The 20901-nt window shown below is 42.4% G+C and overlaps 1 protein-coding gene across 4 annotated transcripts in view; it reads left to right on the top strand.

The window, feature by feature from the left end:
• The first annotated feature begins 502 nt into the window (after positions 1 to 502).
• tpst1 (tyrosylprotein sulfotransferase 1) overlaps positions 503 to 20901 on the top strand; it is a 40891-nt gene continuing 20492 nt past the window's right edge. For 3 of the 4 annotated variants that reach the window (XM_041045903.1, XM_041045905.1, XM_041045904.1), the window contains exon 1: positions 13842 to 14750. In XM_041045903.1, the coding sequence (XP_040901837.1) occupies positions 13894 to 14750 (857 nt within the window). In that variant the 5' untranslated portion in view covers positions 13842 to 13893. Of the gene's footprint in view, positions 699 to 13713; positions 14751 to 20901 lie in introns of those variants that run through there. The other variant, XM_041045906.1, reaches the window with a different exon arrangement.

Here is a 20901-nt window from a genome sequence, read left to right on the forward strand (position 1 = left end):
AAGGGAAAGGCTTGTAATTGTATTTGTTGCCGATTGTCAACACAAAAACCAAGCAAAGAAATCTAAAATTGAAACATGAAAATAATTTAGAGGCTATGTAAATTCTAAGCAGAGTGCAAAAAAAGGGTTTCATTTCCCTCTCCTTTCCTGGTGTGTACACAAATATACTGGTAAAGGCAACCAACAACATGCTCTGGCATTCCTCACTGTTCTAAAGAAAATGTCACATTTTTGGTGTAATGGTTAGTAATGCATTGACTTTGAATACACAGCTGAATAATATTGCATTTAGATAATTATGTTTTAAAATCTATATGTACAGGGGTGATTGTTTAATTGGTATCTACTGTACTTAGTGAACCTGAATGTACTGTGCTTTTAAATGTGCTGTAGTTACGCCCAGGACCGTGTGGACCAATCAGCAGCTCTGACACACAACCCTGAAATATGGACCAATCACAACTCGTGTTTCACCAATCAGTAAAGCTGTAAGTTGTAGCAGTGTGCTTCTTAACACCCTCAGTCTACCCAGTGCAACAAGCTCGTCCTCTACGCGACTGACACGGTCTGTGCGCACAGAAAATGTCCGGAAAGTTACTCTAGAGGACGGCACGACTGTCCGGACCTTAGCGCTGGATTCAGTGGAAGTTTTCTGACCGACAGAAGCCGAGTCTCCAGCGCTGTATCCGCAGCGTTAGGTAGGTTTTTTTTTTGGCGCTGTGGTGTTGTTGCAATGTCCCCGTTCTCCTCTCCTCTCCTCTCCTTCCCTATAGCCCAGGAGCTGCGACAATTAAATACACATTTTGGCAGTGGGGGGGGGGGGGGTGTTCAAAAAACCGGGATTCGTCGTTGTCTGGTAAACACAGCTGCCCTTTCCTTTCAAACACTGGTTACATAATTGGTAGTGTTTGGCATGTTAGCTTATGAAGACTGGAAAACGACCGTGGCCGTTATAATCACACCACAAATGAAGCCCATGTCAAATGAATGCATTTCGTCGGGGATGTATGTTGACAGATAGCTCCGCTTCGTACCGCCCTCAGGGGAACGACGCGCTGAAATGAATCACAAATGTTTCGTTGGTAATCGACAAACGTAGCTAGGCTGAAAATAACCGAAGACATTTTACGAATCTTAAGAGGCAACTCTTCCGCTGCCAGTTAGTGCACATCTCAGTGAAATTCAACTTAAAAACATGTCCTCAGTCCTGTCCTTACCGGCCTTTTCTACCCAGAGTAGACAGTTCTGGGTGGAATAGAGACCACCTCGACCGAAACCAAAGGTTCAGGTTTGACGTACATTTAATAATAATAATAATAATAATGATAATGATAATAACAATAACATTGTAATAATTGTGTATTAAAATTACCATTGGTTCATTGAACAAACATGTAGCACAGTGGTATAGATTGGTAATTAATGGATGATTAATGCCGAATTGAACAGGAGATCTTAACATTAACGAAGGCTTCTAATCTAATCAAATCAAATCAAACTTTATTAATACAGCGTCTTTCCTGCAAAGTTGCAATGCAATTACTACAACACTAAGAAGGGGAAGATAATATAAGAAATAAGAGACATGGTAGAATAGATCAGTGAAGCATAGAAGAGGGAAGATCAAAATAAAATAGAATAATAATGAAGAGATTAAGATAATGCTAAGATAATAAGCATGATCTTAATCTGTTAAAGGTTTTTACAGATTGTCATGCCCTCAACTCCTGTGGCAGCCTGTACCAGATTCCAGGACCAGAGACACAATATGCCACCTCCCCCGTATTTCACTGTACTCTACCCCAGGAACAGCTAAAAGGCCAGAATTAGAGGACCTGAGTGATCTAGAGGGAATACACATTTAAGAGAACGTCTCACGTGTTCCGGTGCTAGTCCTTTGAGTGATTTGAACACCAATGAAAGGATTTTAAAATCTGATCTAAAAACTGACAGGTTATCAGTGAAGGGACTTCAGGGACAGGTGAGAGGTGTGCTCTCCTTCTGGTTTTGATCAGTACACATGCTGCTGCATCCTGACTGATCTGTAGCTTGTTTGTAGCTTTCTCAAGCAGACCAGAAACGGGAGCACCTCAGTAATCAAGCCTGCTAGTGATAAAAGCATGCAAGAGTCTCTCAGTATCTGCATTTTTAGTAAAATTACTGATGTGCGATTCAAATTCAAATTTAAAATCAGGGTCTAGAAGCATGACCAGATTTTTTGAAAGGGCCTTGGCACAATTGTGGCAGAGACAGTGGCTTGGTATGAAGTATGCTCTTTTGCTGATGAGTGAGGCATCATTTAATTGCAGTATTTTAAATATAGTTTAGTTTGAGGTTGCCTATAACATTAGTAGATAATGGAATGTGTTGGGGTTACATATGAAAGTGTTCTGGTCTGTGCAGATAGTGTGTACTGTATGTTTAGATGAAGGTGGATGGTGGCATATTGCAGTTCCACACATTGGAAAAAAAAATAGTTATGTCCTTGGCTGGGTCCTTTCAGATGCCCGACAAATCTTGCACCTCCTGCCGTGGGCTATAGAGAGACATGATCTCAATTAAGTGCACTTTACTTTTCCATTATTTTCACACAGTTGTGTTATTGTTTACCACTGCTGTTTCCCAGGTTGTTGAGTGACATGTTTATCCCCATCTCATATTCCCCTCCCTTGCTTATTGCATGTCACATTAGGGAGGAAATATAGGATTTTTTTTTAGTAGACCTAAAACTAAAAGATACCATTGTAAACTGCAGGCTTATAAGGGTGAATGTTTATTAGAAAGTTCTTTGTAGCAGTCTTCAAAAGCTGGAAAAAAAAAACAGTTTACAGTGGCCAGTGAGGGGCATAGACTACCAGTGTCTTGGTAGCCAGCAGCACATCTGCTGTGTGCAGGTGGTCTGTGGCGGTGGGGGGGGCTTAAGTCCAGTTGAATTCAAAGTATTTCTCAGTGCTGGCTCCTCTCAGTGTGTCGGCTTCCACAGCTGCAGGGTTGGATCACTTGGACTCCAGCTCACTTATACTCTCATTTCCTTGTCTGAAAAGAACACCCACTGCTGCATTACAATTATTACATTCAGTCAAACTGCTGCCTTACCGCTGAGGAGAGCCAGGGTTTCAACTGCAGGGCATGGCCCATATTTATGAAGTTCCTCCAGAAAGTGCCGGCTCTTCAAGGCCTTACTGATGCAGGGCCCCACATTCATCAGAGAGCTCTCAGAATAGTAATGCTGATGGCAGTGTTGTCAATAAGATACCCTGTACTTCTTCTTCTCACTGTGAAATGTGTGATTGATGGATCACAGTTTGTTCGTGTGGTTGAGGACAGAGCCTTCACTCGTGGATTTGCCTGCAGCTGCGAAGTTGACAGCTTGCTCATCAAAATTTTTTTTTTTTTGCTTCTTCATGGCCGCTCTTAATGGTAAAGCACCAAGGAAATGGCATTAAAAATCACATTGATGGGGAAACAAGAAAACATGGCTGTCCATAAGCAATGTCCAGAGACAGTTGCTCTCTGAGCCAGCAAGTTTAGTGGCCACCCACACGCTGGTCAGGTTTCCCTGGTGACTTGATGTGTCTCCATAGGAGAAGAATGGGCCTGTTATAGAGTAGTGGATCAGGAGGGAGTTGCTGTTTCCAGAAGTGTTTTCCCCACTCTCTGTTCCCTTTTCAGTTTTTTTTTTTTTTTTTTTTCCTAACTTTATCGTTACTGAGCATACGACTCTCCCAGGTAATGTAATGATCCTATATGTTCATATTAAATCCAACAATTTTAACTGTTTCTGAGAAATCATGTTTTGTCAGTTTGGTATGGCAGACTGCTCTAAATGCTACAATATCCCGCCCACGGCCTGAAGCTTGGTGTGTCTTAACAGTGTTTCAGCTGGGATTCTTTTCAGCACCTGTGGCGGGGGGGAAGGGGGGGGGGGGGGGGGGGGGGGGGCATGCAGAGTGAAAGCTCAACATTTTTCATGAAAAACATTATCATAACATTATCATATAACAAAAACGTTATCAAAGGATCATGTCACTGTAAGCAAATTTTTACAAATCAATATTGGCTGGCGACTCTGGTATGCACACCTTACTGGGGTGTGTTTCGCTGTAGTTTGAAAATGATCTTCCAGAGATTCTAGATTTGCTCAGTTTAGGTTATCTATCAGTGAATATGGTCACATCACATTGGCATTTATCTCAGCACACTTTTCTCAGCACACTTTTCATATAGAGCAGGTCTAGACTGTACTCTTTATAGTATGATTTACTATGAAGCAGTACTATGAGCAGTACTTGGCGACAGTGGCAAGGAAAAACACCTTCATCCACATCTTGGTTAAAAATCAGTAAAGGTGATATTTGTGAGTATTTGTTAGTCACACACAGCCAACAGTAACATTAACAGCTGTTTACCTACCAGTCTAGAAGAAACGTTTCAAATGAGTTCAGCATCAAACTCTATTTCTGTCTCTTCTTTTGCTGCTGAACATGGTTTCTTGCCCTCTGGGCAGCGCTACTTCCTCATCCTCTCGTGTTGGAAGAGCAGACTGGACGCTCACTATCGAATCATGAGGTACAAAGAGGTATCACTAGACGAGACAGGCCTGGGCTAGCGCGTTAGCACGCTGACTTTAGTAAACACCTCTGCAACACAGTACACAGACATTTGTGACTTGATGTCGAAAGTGTTACTTCTGCAGTGAATTTTTGAATGTGTGTTTTAAACAGAAATACTTACAAATAGCACCTTTAAACATCAGTATGGTCCTGGAGGAGTCAGAATAAAAAACAGTCTCCAGAGCAACGCTCCTACACCGACCAGCCCAGGTTGTGTCGCACTACCTTACAAATTGTATTCATATTGACTAAAGGCTGCCCACTCAGTTCGCAGATCCGTCTCTCCTTGACACACACACACACATATTTATACACACAACACACACACACACACATACTGTCTAGTCACAGGCAGATTTACTCCCCAAGTGTTTCTTAGTCAGTCACTTTACTGATTAGTGATGTGTCATTCATGGTTTACTGCCCCTGCATTGTGGTAGTGGGTTTTCCTGCGTTGTCAGGTGCACCAACTGAAGTTGATTGACCAGAGAGTTGCATTGCTTTAACCAGGTGTATTGAAATGGATTGTGCAAAATGCTCTGAGCAAGTATTCACATACATGCGGTGCAGGTCTGCTGTGGTTTGAGGTGTGAATACTTCCTGTGCGAAACTACATGTGTGCTGTTGTCAGAAACAGGGAGATGTTGTGGGTTCGTTGAAGGTGAGTAGTTTTTGTGAGTAAACTGACAGTTTATCCAGCTCATCATATAGGAAGGTAGATGGCTTTGAAAACTCAGCTCCACTTCCCTCTGCAGGCCCTACAGTCCTGATTGCCTCTCCATCCAGAATCTCAGCCAAACTCTACGCTTTTTTTCTTCTTCTTCTTCCTTTTTTTACCACAATTGTCACTTCATATGATTAGTACAAGCCGTCGGTTGAGATCAGTGTTTATTTTGGTATGAGAACACGTGGTGATTGGTGTTCTCACAGGATTTCAGGGGTTGTCTGTTGCCAGAACTCCAGTTGTTACTGACCGGTGGTTCACTGTGTATTTACTAAGTCACAGATTTATCCTCCTTCCAGATTGTCAGAGACTAAAAAAAAAATCTGTGTAAGTTGGTGGAAACCGCCTCAGTGTGGTTTGTTCAGGCTTTGAAGGTTTTGGCTCGTCTTCAGATTTGTCCCAAGCTCAAGTTAAATGGGGAAGTACTACTAGCAGAAGCTGAGTGACTTGTTACTTTAACAGTGGCTACATACAGATATTTTACCACATACACTACATACTACAGTTCCTATTAATGTGCTGTAAAAGCATCAATAGTTCTGTGGTTCTTCATTTAGTAAATGTTTAAAGGTTTGTTGTGGATTTGCCCTTTACAGTCTTGAGAGACTAATGTCAGTGGCCTGTTAGTGCTGCTGAGCCAGTTTCCAATGAGGTACTTGTGAATTTTCACCAAGGCAGAGGCAGAACTTAAAACAATGGAGTGAGCGGTTTTAGCGAAGGCTGACCTTTCAGCTTGGCACCAAGTCCTCCTGTTGTTCCGTTCTTTTCAAATGTGATATCACAGTCCAGCATAAGGCATGTTCACCTACATACGTGAGCCAAGCCAAAAATGGACCACATTTTGAGTTTTTATTCGGATCCTTTTACAGCCTGTTAAATTAAGATGTTTAAATGTCCTTAATGGCACCGAACAAGTGAATCTAATTCCACTCCACTGTGTTCTGCAGCTATTGAGTCTCTGTACCTCCCTCATCCTTTGTGTGTGATTTCATGGGTGAAGAGGAGGATGACTGTCCCTAGTCTGTTTGCGCTGTAATCGCTGCAGGTGATGCCTGGATGTAGAGAAACAGTAGCCATGTATTAAGAAGCAGAAAGTCACACAGCTGCCACACAGCCTATAGCTGGAGGTTGCTGATCATTGGCATGTGCATTTTATGACAGCTCCTGAGGGGCAGAGGTCATAGGTGGGGGTTATGGCCACAGTCCTGCTGATGGACCTTGCAGTTTAGTGGAAGCTGAAGAATGTGCCAGATCAGAGATCCGATTTCAAACTTAATGAACGGCAATTCATTTGTCAGGAAGAGGATGACAAGTGGAGACCAGGGGTGCACAAACATGGCTGCAGTTATGACGTCCACCTCTCTGTAACATTGTAAGCTAGGCTCCTATTATAATTCCAAATGATTTGATTATTTTTTTTTATTTGAGTTGTGGGTATTGGTAACATATTGTATGTTGTGAATTTTTGAAAGTTGAAAGTGTAGCTGCGGCTGTGATCATCTTCCAGAGTTGTGAAACCCTGTTTTGCAGTGTTTCGTGGTCTGATAAGTCTTTCTGCTGCTCACACTGGATTTCCTGGATTGTATCTCAGATCGTATCTTTCACCAGCACCTTCAACAACATGCAACTGACAATACTGCTGCTGCTGACGGATGGCATCACGTATAATCAAATAGAGTGAAATGGAAATGAATTCAGTGTGTGCTGCAGATGGCTGTGTTTGGTCACATAGCTTGTTTTGAGTATCGGAGAACTTTTTATACACACAGCGGACGCTTAAATAAAATTCAGTTGTGGCAGAGAATTAACACAGTCATGCACAACTAAGGCCAGTGTAGAATTAGGTTGCTGATGTCATGATTTCGGAGAAAACAGGAAGAGAAAGTCCTAAATGGAGTGATCCAACTTATTTCAGTGGGTGTGATTATGTTGTAAAGTGGATGTGTGGTGTCGTGGCTCAGCTCCTTACTTTTGTTTATTTTAAATCCCTCCAGTCTTTCAGAAGAGGTGACAGAGGCTACAGACTGACTGTTCAGCTCCTGGCTGTGTTTGACAGATCGCTAACATCAGCTGATTTTTTTCTTTTTTTTTCCCCCTGCCTATGCCAAGACAGAAACAAACATGTAATCGAAGAATATTTGGAGAATTTATAGAGAAGTGAGAGGAAACCGAGCAGAATCCTTGAGTCGTGCTCTTCTTTTTCTCCTTTTTATCGCTGTCAGGGACCTCTCACATCACATCCCTCATAAGGTGCAGAGCCTTGTTATTAAGTGTTGATGTGGTTCGGTTTCACCGTTGCTCCGTGGAGAGCGGCCTCAGCCTCAGCCTCCGCTGCTTCCCCTCCCCTAACAGATCAATGGGAAAAATATCCTGCAAGGAGGATACAGTGTCAGTAACAGGAGAAAAGAGCCTCAATTAATTTAGCACAAACACATTTCAGCCCAAGTGCAAGGTGTAACATGACACCGCTTTGAATCTCAACCACAGTTTGTTATTAAGCAGGCCTTCATAAGGCTTCACCTCTGAATGAACTATATCTACCGCTTTTTATTTTCAGATTCCCTAGTTTTAAGAAAAAAGGATTAAAATAAAAACAAAATAGCCAAACTATCTTGCCATTGTCAGATCTGGTCCCTGATCAGATCTTTTCTCTTCCTCACTGATTCTTTGGTCACGTATTTACTGATTTTAATCACATTCTTCCAACATTTCTATTCAGATAGAGTTATTGTGCAACTACTTGTGTTTAGACTTTAAAACTTTTGACATTTGAGAACTTTGGTATCATTACCATCAGTAACCAGCACCAGTATGAAATTCCAAAGGACACCCACACGTACATTTCAGTGGCCACATTTTGCTGCCAGAATCAAGAAGTCCCTGCCTGATTTTGCACCAGCTTAAAAAAAAATCCAAAAACAACAACAAAATCATACAAAAATCAGAAATAATCTGAAGAGGCAGAAATGGCACTGTCTCCACTGATAGTGCTGAGTTTAAGCAGGGAACAGAGTCCAGTGATGACCCTGGTTTGACCTTGATGTGTGATGTTTTTCAGGGCTGGGAAGAGACTGCAGTGATTTGCACTAAATAGGACAGGCCACAACAAACCGGCCGCATGCTGTCCTGTGCAGATAGTTGGACTGGTCATGGTTGTATTAAACATGCAGTGGTATGTAAATAAGTAGAACTTTGAGGTACTTGTACATTATTTGAGTGTTTCCATTTTATGTTACTTTATACTTGTATTCCACTACATTTCAGAGGGAAGTGTTGCACTTTGTACTCCACCACATTCATCAGACAGCTCTGGTTTTCAGTTACTTTTAGGAATTTGAAGTAAAATTTGAAGATTTGAGATTTCAAATAAAAAAACACAAGCTTCTAAAACTCACTTGCTTTATAAGAGATTAAAGTAGTTGTTCCTTTCTGGCTCGTCACCCTTTGCAACAAAGACTTCTTGTTATGTTTACAGATATACAGACATTTCCTCTCTAAACTTCTCAGATGGTTTTGTTTACATAACTGTTTGAGGCCCAAAAGAGGAAAAAGTATCGCAAAACAGCAAAGACTAAAAAACACTCCTAAAAAAAATAAAATGTCTGTAACAGATCATTTTGGGCAAGTGGGACCAAATTCCACCTCCAGGTATCAGGTGTGGATTTAATAAAACTGAGTAACGGGGGAAATCAGAGACAGCACTTTTGATACTTTAAGTATATTTTGCTGATTATACATTTACTAATATAGGATCTGGAGCAATTGGAACAATCAAATATTTGTATATTGTGCTATTTGTCCTTTACTTTGTTACTTCTGTTACTGTCCTGATATGCTTTCAGAGGTTGAACAGGTTAACAATAGAAACTTGCACACTAATCATGGAAGTGAAAATGATTTGATGTCAGTGTGTGATGCCGAGGTAAAGTAAAATTAAGTTGAATTAATCATGGTAAAGGAAAGTAAAGCATGTCCATGGATTTTTCTGACTGATCAGTCCTTCTTCCATTTTATTGTTATTCTCAGTCAGACTACATTGTAATGTTAAGCACTCCTGTAACTTGTGCATAAGGCGTACTGTCGCCTGTGGTTCATCTGTACTTTGCTTTAGCCTGATTGGCCTGTGGTTATACCAGTGACTCATCTGTTGTTGTCTTTCTCACGTTCCACCTCTGCGTTTCTCACCTTTCGTCTTCTGTCTTTCTCACCATCTTTCATGCTCACCTGCTGCACCTCCTTTCATTTCCTGCGAAGCTCTATCTCTTCTGCTTACCGCCATAGATGAGCATAGCCGATCACTTATTTAGTATACGGTGTTTGTTGGTTTTTTTGTTTGCCTGTATCTTTCTGTGCAGCTGCTGTTTCCGGACGGTCTTTCTTGAAAACAAGATATTAAGGTTCAGTGCGACTTGCACAGAGTGCATTCAGCCTCCCATACTGATAACACCTAACTGTAAAAATGAATCAGAAGGTAGGTATTCCCTTTAAGGCCATTTGCATCAGCCTTGGGAAGACAGCAGGCCACTCTTGTACTCTCACTAGTCAACTAGAGGTGTTTGGCAGCCGGGCATGCTTTGTGACTTCCCCCTCCTTTTAACACTGAATCACTAAGAAGAGATGTGACAGAGATGTGAGTTTGCGTGGGTGAGCTGAAGGAAAAGACAAAGCCTGATGGCAGGAAAAGAAAGAAATAAACATTGTCAGATGCTTGGCTGTGAGAACATTTCTACAGTATTTACTTATTTTCCACATACCCCAGTCATGGTTCAGAGGGAATACTTGAAACATTTATCTGCAGCTTACACGGGGAGGCAAATGCAATGACTTGCATTAATGCGCTGTTGTGAAATGCTCCTAACTTGTGTAACTGTGAGTTAACAGTCAAATGATGTTTGCTTAAAAGCAACTACAGCCACTTGGCTCATTAGGCTCAAGCAACCCAATGAGGAAAAAGTTGGCAACATGGTGTCAGAGGGGAAACAGATGGTAGAATCATGCATTGGCCTGTCTTGGTCTGGACTGAGCTGACCTGCCAACAGCTAATATTTTTGGCCAAAACCAGCATAGTTTCAATTTAAACAAAACTATGCAGTGATTCTCCAGGGTTGTGTTCTTGTTGGGGAGGGAAAAAAACCTCTTGAATGCCATTTAGATGATGAAATTCTCATATCGTTATAGAGGTGGTGATAGATGTAATGGCTTTGTGATATTTAGCAAATCCTCTTCTTGAATTTCTGTGGTGCTTTCACCATCCAAACTTGCAGTCTTGAGATATTTTGAGAATTAGTCAGCCGTGTCTTCACTTATATTTCTCATACCCCCATCTTTTAGCCAGTGTGCGGTTTCGTCAGGGCTGGGCACAGATGGAAACGAGTTGATTTCTGCTTTCGTCAGCAGTAGATGTCGCCAGCGAAAGATGTACTCATAATACAGAAAACCATTTCTAAACATAGCTGCATGTGACGACCTTGGATCTTCAGACTTATAAATATACATCCAGGACATTAAATGCCTCTTAGCAGTTACATATTTGCTGGGAACAGAACAAAGTTGGTGATTAAAACTTCATGAGTTAGAACAAAGCAGATGACGGCGTCTTGCGTCATTCTGTGGTGCTCTGCTCAGGCTAACGCACATCCCAACGATCCCTCAGACCATGAAGGGGGTAGCTGGCTGCACAGCAGCCCCTCGCATAGTGAAGTCCCTGTTGTGGCAATGCTGCAGAGCAGTGCTGACAGAGCCTGTTAACCATCATGCTCATGATGATGTGGAATGCGTGTAAACAGACAGAGGAGCAAATAAGGTGACCCCCTTTGGCAAGAGACAGTCTTTCTGTTCTTGATTTAGGAACTTTTGAGCCACTCTTCCTGCAGATCATGTCAAGCTTTTAGGCTGTTCTCCATGTTCAGGCCAAGGGGCTGTGAGGGGCCGTTCCAAAAGCTTCAGCTTGTGTTTCAAACTAATTCATGGTGAATTTTGAGGTCTGTTTTGGATCATTGTCTGCTTTGGAGTATTGCCAGCTTCGTCTCAGTTGCTTTTGCTCGACTGCAGAACATTTGCATCCAGAATTTGCTGGGATTCTTCCAAATGCTGGAATGCTGCTCCTGTTTTTTTCTCCAAACATACCTTTGGTGATTTCAGACACAGAGCTCAATTTTATCTTTGTCTGTCCACAGCACTTGTTTACAAATTCACTGTGGCTGCTTTGCAGACCTCAGGTGGGGAATTTTGTGATGAGGTTGCAGTTAAGGCTTCCTACTGATGGCTCCTCCGTGTACACCCAGTTTGTGTATCAACACAGCACAGAGGTGCACCGCCACTCCTGTGTCAGCTAGGCCTTCCTGCAGCTCCTCTGCAGCCATTTGGGGGCTTGGCTTTGTCTTTCTGTCCAGGAGACCAGCAGTTTCATCTGCATGTCTTTGTGATGTTCTCAGATGTTGTCTTGACCTCCACGGTTCCCCTTAGGTGACATTTCTTAATGATATTTCAGACAGCAACCTCTGCTTCGTAGGCACTTTGGTCCAGACTAAAAGATCTCAACAACTGTTTGCTGGATTGCCTTAAGATTTGTACACTCGTGGTCCCTGGAGGATGAATCATATTCACTGTAGTATTGCCACTGTGAGGTTGAGTAGTAGTAAAATATTTTGGATGAATTCTCATCACATTTAGTACAAACATTTAATACTGATCAATTAACTTTTCATTTAATGCCACCATCAGGTTTCAGTTTTTAATTAGTCCAATATTTGCTTTATGACTAAACTAATAACATTCCCATCTGCCTCAGCTGTACTCTGTTTGGAGCTAATTAGCTAATGTTAGTGTGCTAACACACTAAACTAAGATGGAAAACATGGTAGATATTATACCTGATAAACATTAGCATGTTAACATTGTTAGTGTTAACTTGGTAGCAGGGTGGCATTAGCATTTAGCACAAAGCACCAGTGTGCCTAAGTAAAGCTTCTTAGAGCTAGAACTTTGAGTTACTTTTATTTTGAAAACAAGGATGCATCCCTGCTTGTAACAGTCTCCAATCATCCCACCCCTTAATTTATATTGTGTGTGTTGTCTAGTGATTCAGTGTGGACAGCAAAGTAAGAATTTCATTGTACAGGGACAACATGTGTCCTCACATGACAATAAACACTCAACCTTTTGTTATCACAGCTATACTTTCCCTGTCTTAAGTCTTTGTAATGCATGAGCTCACATGTATAAAGCTGAGTAGCAACCCGTTTGGTGCAAACAGATGGAAAAGTACCCCCACCAGGGCAAATCTACCTAAGGAAATCATTTTTCTCTAAGCTCCTATCCTGATTGCAGAAACCAGTTTTAATAAGGTTATAGATTACTTACTACCTACTACTATTTCCAACATTTTTTTTTTTATCCAGGTCAGGTTAAGCTAATAATAAACTCACTCCAGGCTGAACACGTAGTTTGCAAGTGAGGCACTGCAGTCCACTGACCTACTGCGGCCTCCTCTCATCCGTCACCCCCCCCCCCCCCACCTCTTCCAACAAGGCTGTTTGTTCTGGAGGGTGACTGCGGCTGCAGGGTCAGCACAGAGAAAACCCTCCAACAAATAAGCTGCCCTAAGCCTCCTGCTTCAACTTCCCAACAGCAGAGGAAAAGCTGTCCACCAGCCCACTGCGGTGTGTGGACTTGATGTGCGGGAAATGTCTGTGTGTGTGTGTGTGTGTGTGTGTGTGTGTGTGTGTGTGTGTGTGTGTGTGTGTGTGTGTGTGTGTGTACTATAGAGGCTGGGGGCTAAATGTCAGATGATGTATGTGCTACAGAAAATCAAAGCCAGAGCGATGTCTAGAAAGATGAAAAATAGAACCATCCTTGGTTAAATGCACAGATTTGTTGTTCTGCAGCCAGCTCGTCAGCCAGTTGTCTTAGTCATTCATCTTTCTGCGGGCATTGAATTCTTTGGATTAACTCTCCATAAAATGTCTATAACACAGAGTTTATTTCATTTTTCTGGTGGCAGCTCCGTTTGTCATGATTGTGTTTGAAGAAGTTCTGTGTCAACTTTGTGATACAGGGCTCTCTTCAGAGTGAAATTGCACAGTAATGTTGGCTTACGATCAAAAAGCCTGTCGGTTAACCAGAACCTGGTGATTACTCTTCTTGACAAATTTTTTTTCCTCTGTAGATTTGCTGTGAGATGCTTTTGATGTGCATAGGGTAATGACAGTGTCTCAGTGCCTAACATCTGTTACATGTCATTTTAAAGTCATTGAAAAGACAATGAAATGGTGTATTTGATTAGTTTTGTTGTTCAGTTAACTTAGCTCGGTGAATGTTACGCTGGTGTTTAATCAGAACTAACTATGTCTTTTGTGTTTTTGTGCCACAATCCAGGCCTCATGGAGCAGGGAACTAGACGCCTGCTGTGCACCAGGGAGCTTGATCCATGCCCGGTTCCCAGCAAACAACCATAAAAGGGTGGGAACCTTAATTACCCCTCAGTTCCTTTTTCCCATCCCTCCCCCTAAATTGCCCCTGTGGTAGTATTGTCCTGGACTGTCTGCGCCCCGCAACATGTTTGGCAAGTTGAAACAGAACCTGCTGGTGGCCTGTCTGGTCATCAGCTCGGTCACAGTCTTCTACCTGGGCCGCCACGCCATGGAGTGCCACCACCGCATCGAGGAGCGCAGCCATCTGGGCGGTATCCTGCCTTTGTCGGCACTGGGTGGCAGCATGCGGACCACCTTACGGACAGGCCAGAACCTCAGCACACCTTTCGTTTACAACAAAGACATGCCACTCATCTTTATCGGCGGCGTGCCCCGCAGCGGGACCACGCTAATGCGAGCGATGCTGGACGCCCACCCAGAGGTACGCTGTGGTGAGGAAACCCGCGTCATCCCACGCATCCTGGCCATGAAGCAGATGTGGAGTCGCTCGGGTCGGGAGAAGATGCGCCTGGACGAGGCGGGCGTGACAGATGAGGTGCTGGACGCCGCCATGCAGGCCTTCCTGCTGGAAATCATTGTCAAACACGGTGAGCCTGCCAACTTCCTGTGCAACAAGGACCCTTTCGCACTGAAGTCGCTCGCTTACCTGGCCAAAATCTTTCCCCATGCCAAGTTTGTACTCATGATTCGTGATGGGCGGGCATCAGTCCACTCCATGATCTCACGGAAGGTGACCATTGCCGGCTTCGATCTGGGCAGCTACCGGGACTGCCTGACCAAGTGGAATCGGGCCATAGAGACCATGTACACTCAGTGCCTGGAGGCAGCTGATAAATGCCTACCGGTGCACTACGAACAGTTGGTCCTCCATCCTGAGAAATGGATGAGGACGCTGCTGAAATTCCTTGACATTCCTTGGAATGATGCTGTCCTCCACCACGAGGAGCTTATTGGGAAAGCTGGAGGAGTGTCCCTCTCCAAGTAAGTAATGCTGACAACTCCTTCATTTCCTTTTTCCTTTCCCTAGCCCAAAAACTCCAAGCCTTTGAGAGGTGTAAGTATAGTTTATGGTATAAGTTACAAGCAACGGTGCTTGTGGACCTTCTCCGTGTCTTATGATTTTGCTCATGGTTAAAAGTGGTCTGTAGAAGAAAAAAAGCGCATCATCAGTGGTCCTGTTCAATCAGATGGATACTGTAGACTGACGTGGTTGAGTTTAGTTGAACTTTGATGTTTCTTCTTTGATGGCACTGCAACTGTAGTAATTGTTGTCACAGAGTAAAACATCACTCTGGCCATTGTGACTGTGTCTTTGTTTATAGCTCTTGGAGAGACTTGTCCATGTCCTCCTTACATCCAGACAGAACTCTTTCATTTAATTACAACATGGGCCTGTGTGACGCCTTTCAGGAATAGATTTCGTCTTTAAAGCAGTTCCTTCAAACTGAAATGACTCCATTGTTTTCTTGTTGCTTCTTGTGTATTAGGTTTGAGCAAACTACCTTATAATATGGGGGTCAGTGGCCTCGTGTTTTTATTGGACTGTATGTTTAAACTATTTAGTTACTTCCAGGACTCCAAGGTGGTTACTTACGTCCATCGCTTTGTTGTGCTATGATTCATTCACTTTGAGTTTCTTTTGGACATTTTGGGAGTGCAGTTTCTGGAAGCTGTCTGCTTTGCCTGTGATAAATAAAGCTGGACTGTCAAATCAGTCCAGACCGAGACGGACCATTTTTTACTGAACTTGCACATTGTGTTAACTCGCACTACACATTTTAATCTGCCTTTCTGCTCGACCAGAACCTGCAGCGTCTCTGCTCACACTGCACAGGGTCAATCGACCAGCCACACTGTGGAACTCACACTGAATGTAAGCACAAGGCTTACTTTTCCTATTGACTATTCCAAATAATCTTATTTACCTACCTACCTACCTACCTACCTATATCTGTGTATATATATCTATATATATCTATATATCTATATCTATATCTATCTATCTATATATCTATATATATCAGCAGATGGCTGGAAGATGCAGACATGTGCATGTTCTCTAGCCAAGTTCAGTTATATGTGTGTTATCACAGCAGCACAGGTTTTGTTTTTTTTGTTTTTTTGTTTTTTTTTTTGACAGCAGCTGTGGAAAATCCCACCAAAAAAATCTTTTGTCATGCCAGAAAGCCATCTGATTGTCCACTCGCCAGATCGTTGATCATGATTAATCCCTTGTCTTGACTGTCCTCTTAAACAGCACATCAACTGATCAGATTCTAAAATTAGTCACGGGTGACCGATTCAGGCCTAAGATCGGGGCCGAATCCCTACGGTGCCTGCCCAGCTTTATGGTATCCATTTTGACCCTCATAATGAGGCAGAGGCTTCGCTTTAACCACATTCTTCCTCTGTAGTGGCACATTGATTAAATAGCTCATTGCAGGGGTGGTTAAAGAAATATTTGCTGTTGTAAGAAACAGTCAGGCTCACAAGCTCCACATGGTAAGCGGTGCCTGCTGTATATCACATTCCCTTGGACATGGCCATGCCTTCTTAGCTTTTTACTACAGCCTGGAGAGGGGTGGGAAAGTATGCATCAGCTATTAACCTGAAGAAAAATGACAGGTAGGTAAGCAGTGTGTCAAGTCACAATAAAGGATCACTTTTTATATAACTTCAGTTTCTGTAAGCCCCTCTGGCCTTGAAATATATTCTCTTATGTTTTCACAAGCCTCCAGACATTACATTACATTTGGAAATGAAACATCCTGCTGCTGAGCGCAGCCAGGAACCTACTCATTAGTGACTTAAACATTGAGATTATGTTTGCACTACTGTATTGTGGGCAGCTTTTCCTAATGGCCCTGCCTGGTGTCAGAGATGTTTTGGTTTCAGCGATTTAGAAGGTCGGCCCCTGAAAGCTGTTGAGGAAAGGCTGAAGAGGTGCAACCCCTTTCCTTGCCTCTCCCCCCCCAACCCCTGCCCACCCCTTCTGCTACCACCCTCTTCCTGCCACGTAGAGCATGCTTCATAGCCTCTGGAGATGATCTAGGCCACATTTTTTTTTTTTTTTTTTTTTTTATTGTCGGCATATGAGAACAGTCATGGTTTTTATTAAAAAGCTTAGCATCCATTGAGCAGCTTTTTTCTTTTTTTCTTTAAATGCCTTATGCCTCAGTGCACACTTTATGAACGAGTCCCTACACCACCATAGTAAAAAAAAGTGGGGGGTGGATTTCCTTCGTCTGGTTGGAAATTATTTGAAGAACAAAGCAGCAGCAGAGATGATAATGTCAAGCAGGGGTCAGCAGTTAAGATCAACCATGGACAGGTTTTCTAGAAGCGTTCGGTGGTAGGGCAGAGTTACGGTAGCTTATGTTTGCACTCGTTTTGCAACAACGGACTCATATACATGATATTTTCTCTGTTCCATTATGGGTACTGCTGTTCTGTTGTTACCTTAGGAAAAAAAAATGTCTTCATCATTCTAATTCTGCTGACTCCTCTGGGAACAGAACAGTTTTGAAAAATATTTGTTCTGGTTAAACAGCCTGAAGCAGTGGAATTAAAACTCTACTTCTTTAATTTATATAAATAGAGTTATATTATTTACTTGAGTTAAACATTTTGGATTTCATTTGCCAAGAGTTGGGTTCAGAACAAAGTAAGTAGCCTTGTGATAGGGGGTAATATTCATGGGGTTTTACATGAGCCTTGTATTTCCACTCTTATCTTCAGAAGATTTATGAAAAAAAAAGTGAACTTTTTAATGTAAACTATAAATGGGGAAGTTTCAGCTGTCATCATAGGTGATGGCAGGGTTTGGCCTACAGGGAACAATTTATAGAGGAACGTTACTTTTCTAGCCCCTCTCCAGTGACGTCGGAGCTATGGGATTTTCTCTCAAGGACTCTTCAGCAGTGCTGGTATTTGCTGACACATGTGCTCGAACCTACTTGTCCCAGTTGAAGCATGGACTTCTTAACCCTGAACTCCTTGCTGCAAAAAGAAGAGACTGACCAGAGACATAAAGCTGTTCATATATACCAACATCTAGACAATGAGGCTTCAGCACATTCAGTTTCCTGAGCTCTGAATATAAATCTTCTGACCAGGGAACAGTTGCTATGTGTTACTTTTATGGTTATGTACTTTTGTGGGGTCATGGGAAAAGGGACCACAGATGGAGTTAGACAAGGTGACTGCAGCTGTATCCAGATGTAGAAAAAAGATGGATTTAAAGAGGTTTATATCCAGCATTCATCCCTTTTCAGAACTGTATTTGAGATCTGTGTCGTTCTTTCTTGTCACAGGCCAACTCACACTGTTTCAAACAACCAGACTATGGAAACACTCTGTTCCTTGTTTATCACCATGTGCTCTAATCCAGTCTTGAAAGGTTTAACAAGAAATATAACTCAGCAGTCAGCGCATGGCCAGGTGAGCATGTTCAGTCTCAAACTACACAAGAGGTTTATGGTAAAAAAAAAAAGATTTTACACAACCTGTGATGCTTGTAGTGACAACACGCCCAGTATAAATACCCACAAGCATCAGTTCAGTCTTTGTGTTTGATGATTACTCATCATTTGATATGGCTGGTTACAGTTCACTCTAATCTGTTGTTTACCGACCAGTAGCCATTGTCTTAGTTCGATAGGAGGTACAGGTAAATGATTAGTGTTGAGTGGTTCATTGAACTGAAGGTTCAAACTATAGGTCATATGTACAAAGGCTAGCAAGTCTGTAAAGTGGCACATTGAACTTTCCAGCCCATATTTAATCAGAATGCACTGTTTGTCAGTTCTAAACATCACAAATACACATCTTTTGTAACTAGAATATAAAACCAACCTGCAAAATTCAGCTGCTCATCTTAAGATGCTGTGTGTGATGTGTTGTGGAGATGCCATGGAGATCCTCAAGTGCTCTCCAGCCGTGCTACTACAACACTGGACCACTGTAACTCCATGGTAAGGACGCTTGAGGGTCTCAAGAAGGCAACGCTGCCCTTGTCTCTCGTAACCCTCTTTCATCTTCACTTGTGTCCAGACACTGGAAAGTCCTCTTCAGTGGTCATGTTATCATAAAACAGGGCTTTGTGTGTTTTACTTTTTTTCCTGCCACAACTATAGAATGCTACAGATCTTGAAAAGAGAAAAAAAAACAATTGTTTGCACAGGGAAGGGGAACGAAAGAGCTCTTTGGGACCCAGATGCAGATCTTGGTCATTTAGTGCACACGTCACCCCTACACAAATTGATTTCCATCAAATATTAATGGATGGGGACCTTAACCAGAGTCCTCTGAGCTGAGCAGAAGATAGGCCCAGAGACAGGCTTTTGTCCAGCACGTCTGCATCTAGTGTTGGAGACAAAGTCCACAGTGCTTTAAGGAACAACAGTGATTTCCACTCATTCTTACAGAATCGTACAGCAGTAAATTTAACGAATTTTCAGTTACTGGTGTGGTGATCAGTGAAATCTGCAAATGTGTTTATGTGGAATGTAACCTGTAGGCTTATCGTGCTATGATGTGTCGATGGGATTGATGAAGTTGTCTACAGGTGGGCAAACCCATAGGTTTGTCAAAGCTAGAGCTTGCATCCAGATAAGTGTCTCTACTCTGTGTGTGTGTGTGCAATGTAGTCTTTTTCCTTTTCACTCTGTATGTGATGTACAGCCACCGTTTTTACTCGGTGGAGTACATGTCTGGTATTATGGGCTTTGGTCCAACATCATACCTCTCCCTAAATGGGTCCTGATATGATTTAATGTAACAAAAAGCCAGCCACAAGTAGGCCTTCAGGGCAGCATGACTACTTTTACCATCATAAACATTTTGCCCCACCTCCTCTCAAGTACTTTGCCCTCAGTGCATTAAAAAGCCAACCCCCATGACACCTGGTAGAAAATGCTGCATTGCAACCACCAGCACTCTTCGCTCTCCGCTATCCCTCAGCTTCGGGTCTCTATGAAAGTCTACATGAAAAAATCTCAATCAGTGGGCAGCCGGGCCCCAGGGCAGGACCTTGTTCTTAGCATTAACATCAATTACCTAGCTTTGATTTAGTGGAGGCTCTGCCCAGCTGAGAGACTTTCTCCATTACTTATCCCAGAACAGGGAGCCATTCCATCCCTCCTCCCTAACTCTCTATCCTATTTGCGATCTGTACGTCTCTATCTGATTCTCTCTTATCAGCTTTTGGTGATACAGAACACCACCTTGGGTAACGGAGGCCCAGCAATGAATAATTGACAAGCTGGAGGCCATAAAGTGCATCAGCCTGAAGGGAAGTGGTCATGTGATGGGCGGAAAGGTTTTTCTTTTTTTTTTTTTGTCACATCACATTAAAAGACGAGAAGGAGTTTGTGCATCACTTGTTCAGCGGTTTGGCTGCAAATGATTTAAGCTTGATGATATGAAACAAACAGATGGGATGAACTGTCTCCTTCATTTTATTGTGCTGCTGATTATCCACATCTCTATCCTCAGCCTTGGTATCAACTCAGACATGCACCTGTTTGTAGCAGAGTGACATTTAAACACAAGAGAGTGAGAAAGAGTTGAATTAAAATTGTGATGTGACTTCTATAAGTCGGCCATGCTGTAAATTAAACTCATGGCATCTTCCTGATGAATGTCAAAGTGCTCTTTGCATGTCGGTATCTGTATGTACTCAACCAAAGATGTTTTCTTTGATTAAGAAACACCACTCCGCAATATTTCGATGTTTGAAAAGTCACTTAGTGGGCTGTGTAGTTATTGTGCTGAAGAAAGACTAACCTAGTGGTAGGTTTTGGCCCAGTCAGCTGGATTGTTCATACCTTAGAAATTAGAACCCTAATGATTAATTAAGTACCAAACTACTTGCCAAATATTTTTCTGTCAATTTGACTCTTCATTAAAGTAACTACGCATTGCAGCTCTACAGCTACAGTTCAGTGCAGAGCTCTCAGTAGGTCGCCGGTCTTTTACACTGTCAGACCACAGACTTGATTCACCAGCAGTTTGTTATTATTACCTCAACAGGGCAAATATACAGCTGTTATCAATGAATATTACAGCACTTATGATGACATTACCACTGAAGGAAGTATATTACTAATGTAACGTCTTACTTTTGGACTTT

Source organism: Toxotes jaculatrix, chromosome 9 (genome assembly GCF_017976425.1).
Source record: "Toxotes jaculatrix isolate fToxJac2 chromosome 9, fToxJac2.pri, whole genome shotgun sequence".
NCBI classification, from domain to species: Eukaryota; Metazoa; Chordata; class Actinopteri; family Toxotidae; genus Toxotes; species Toxotes jaculatrix.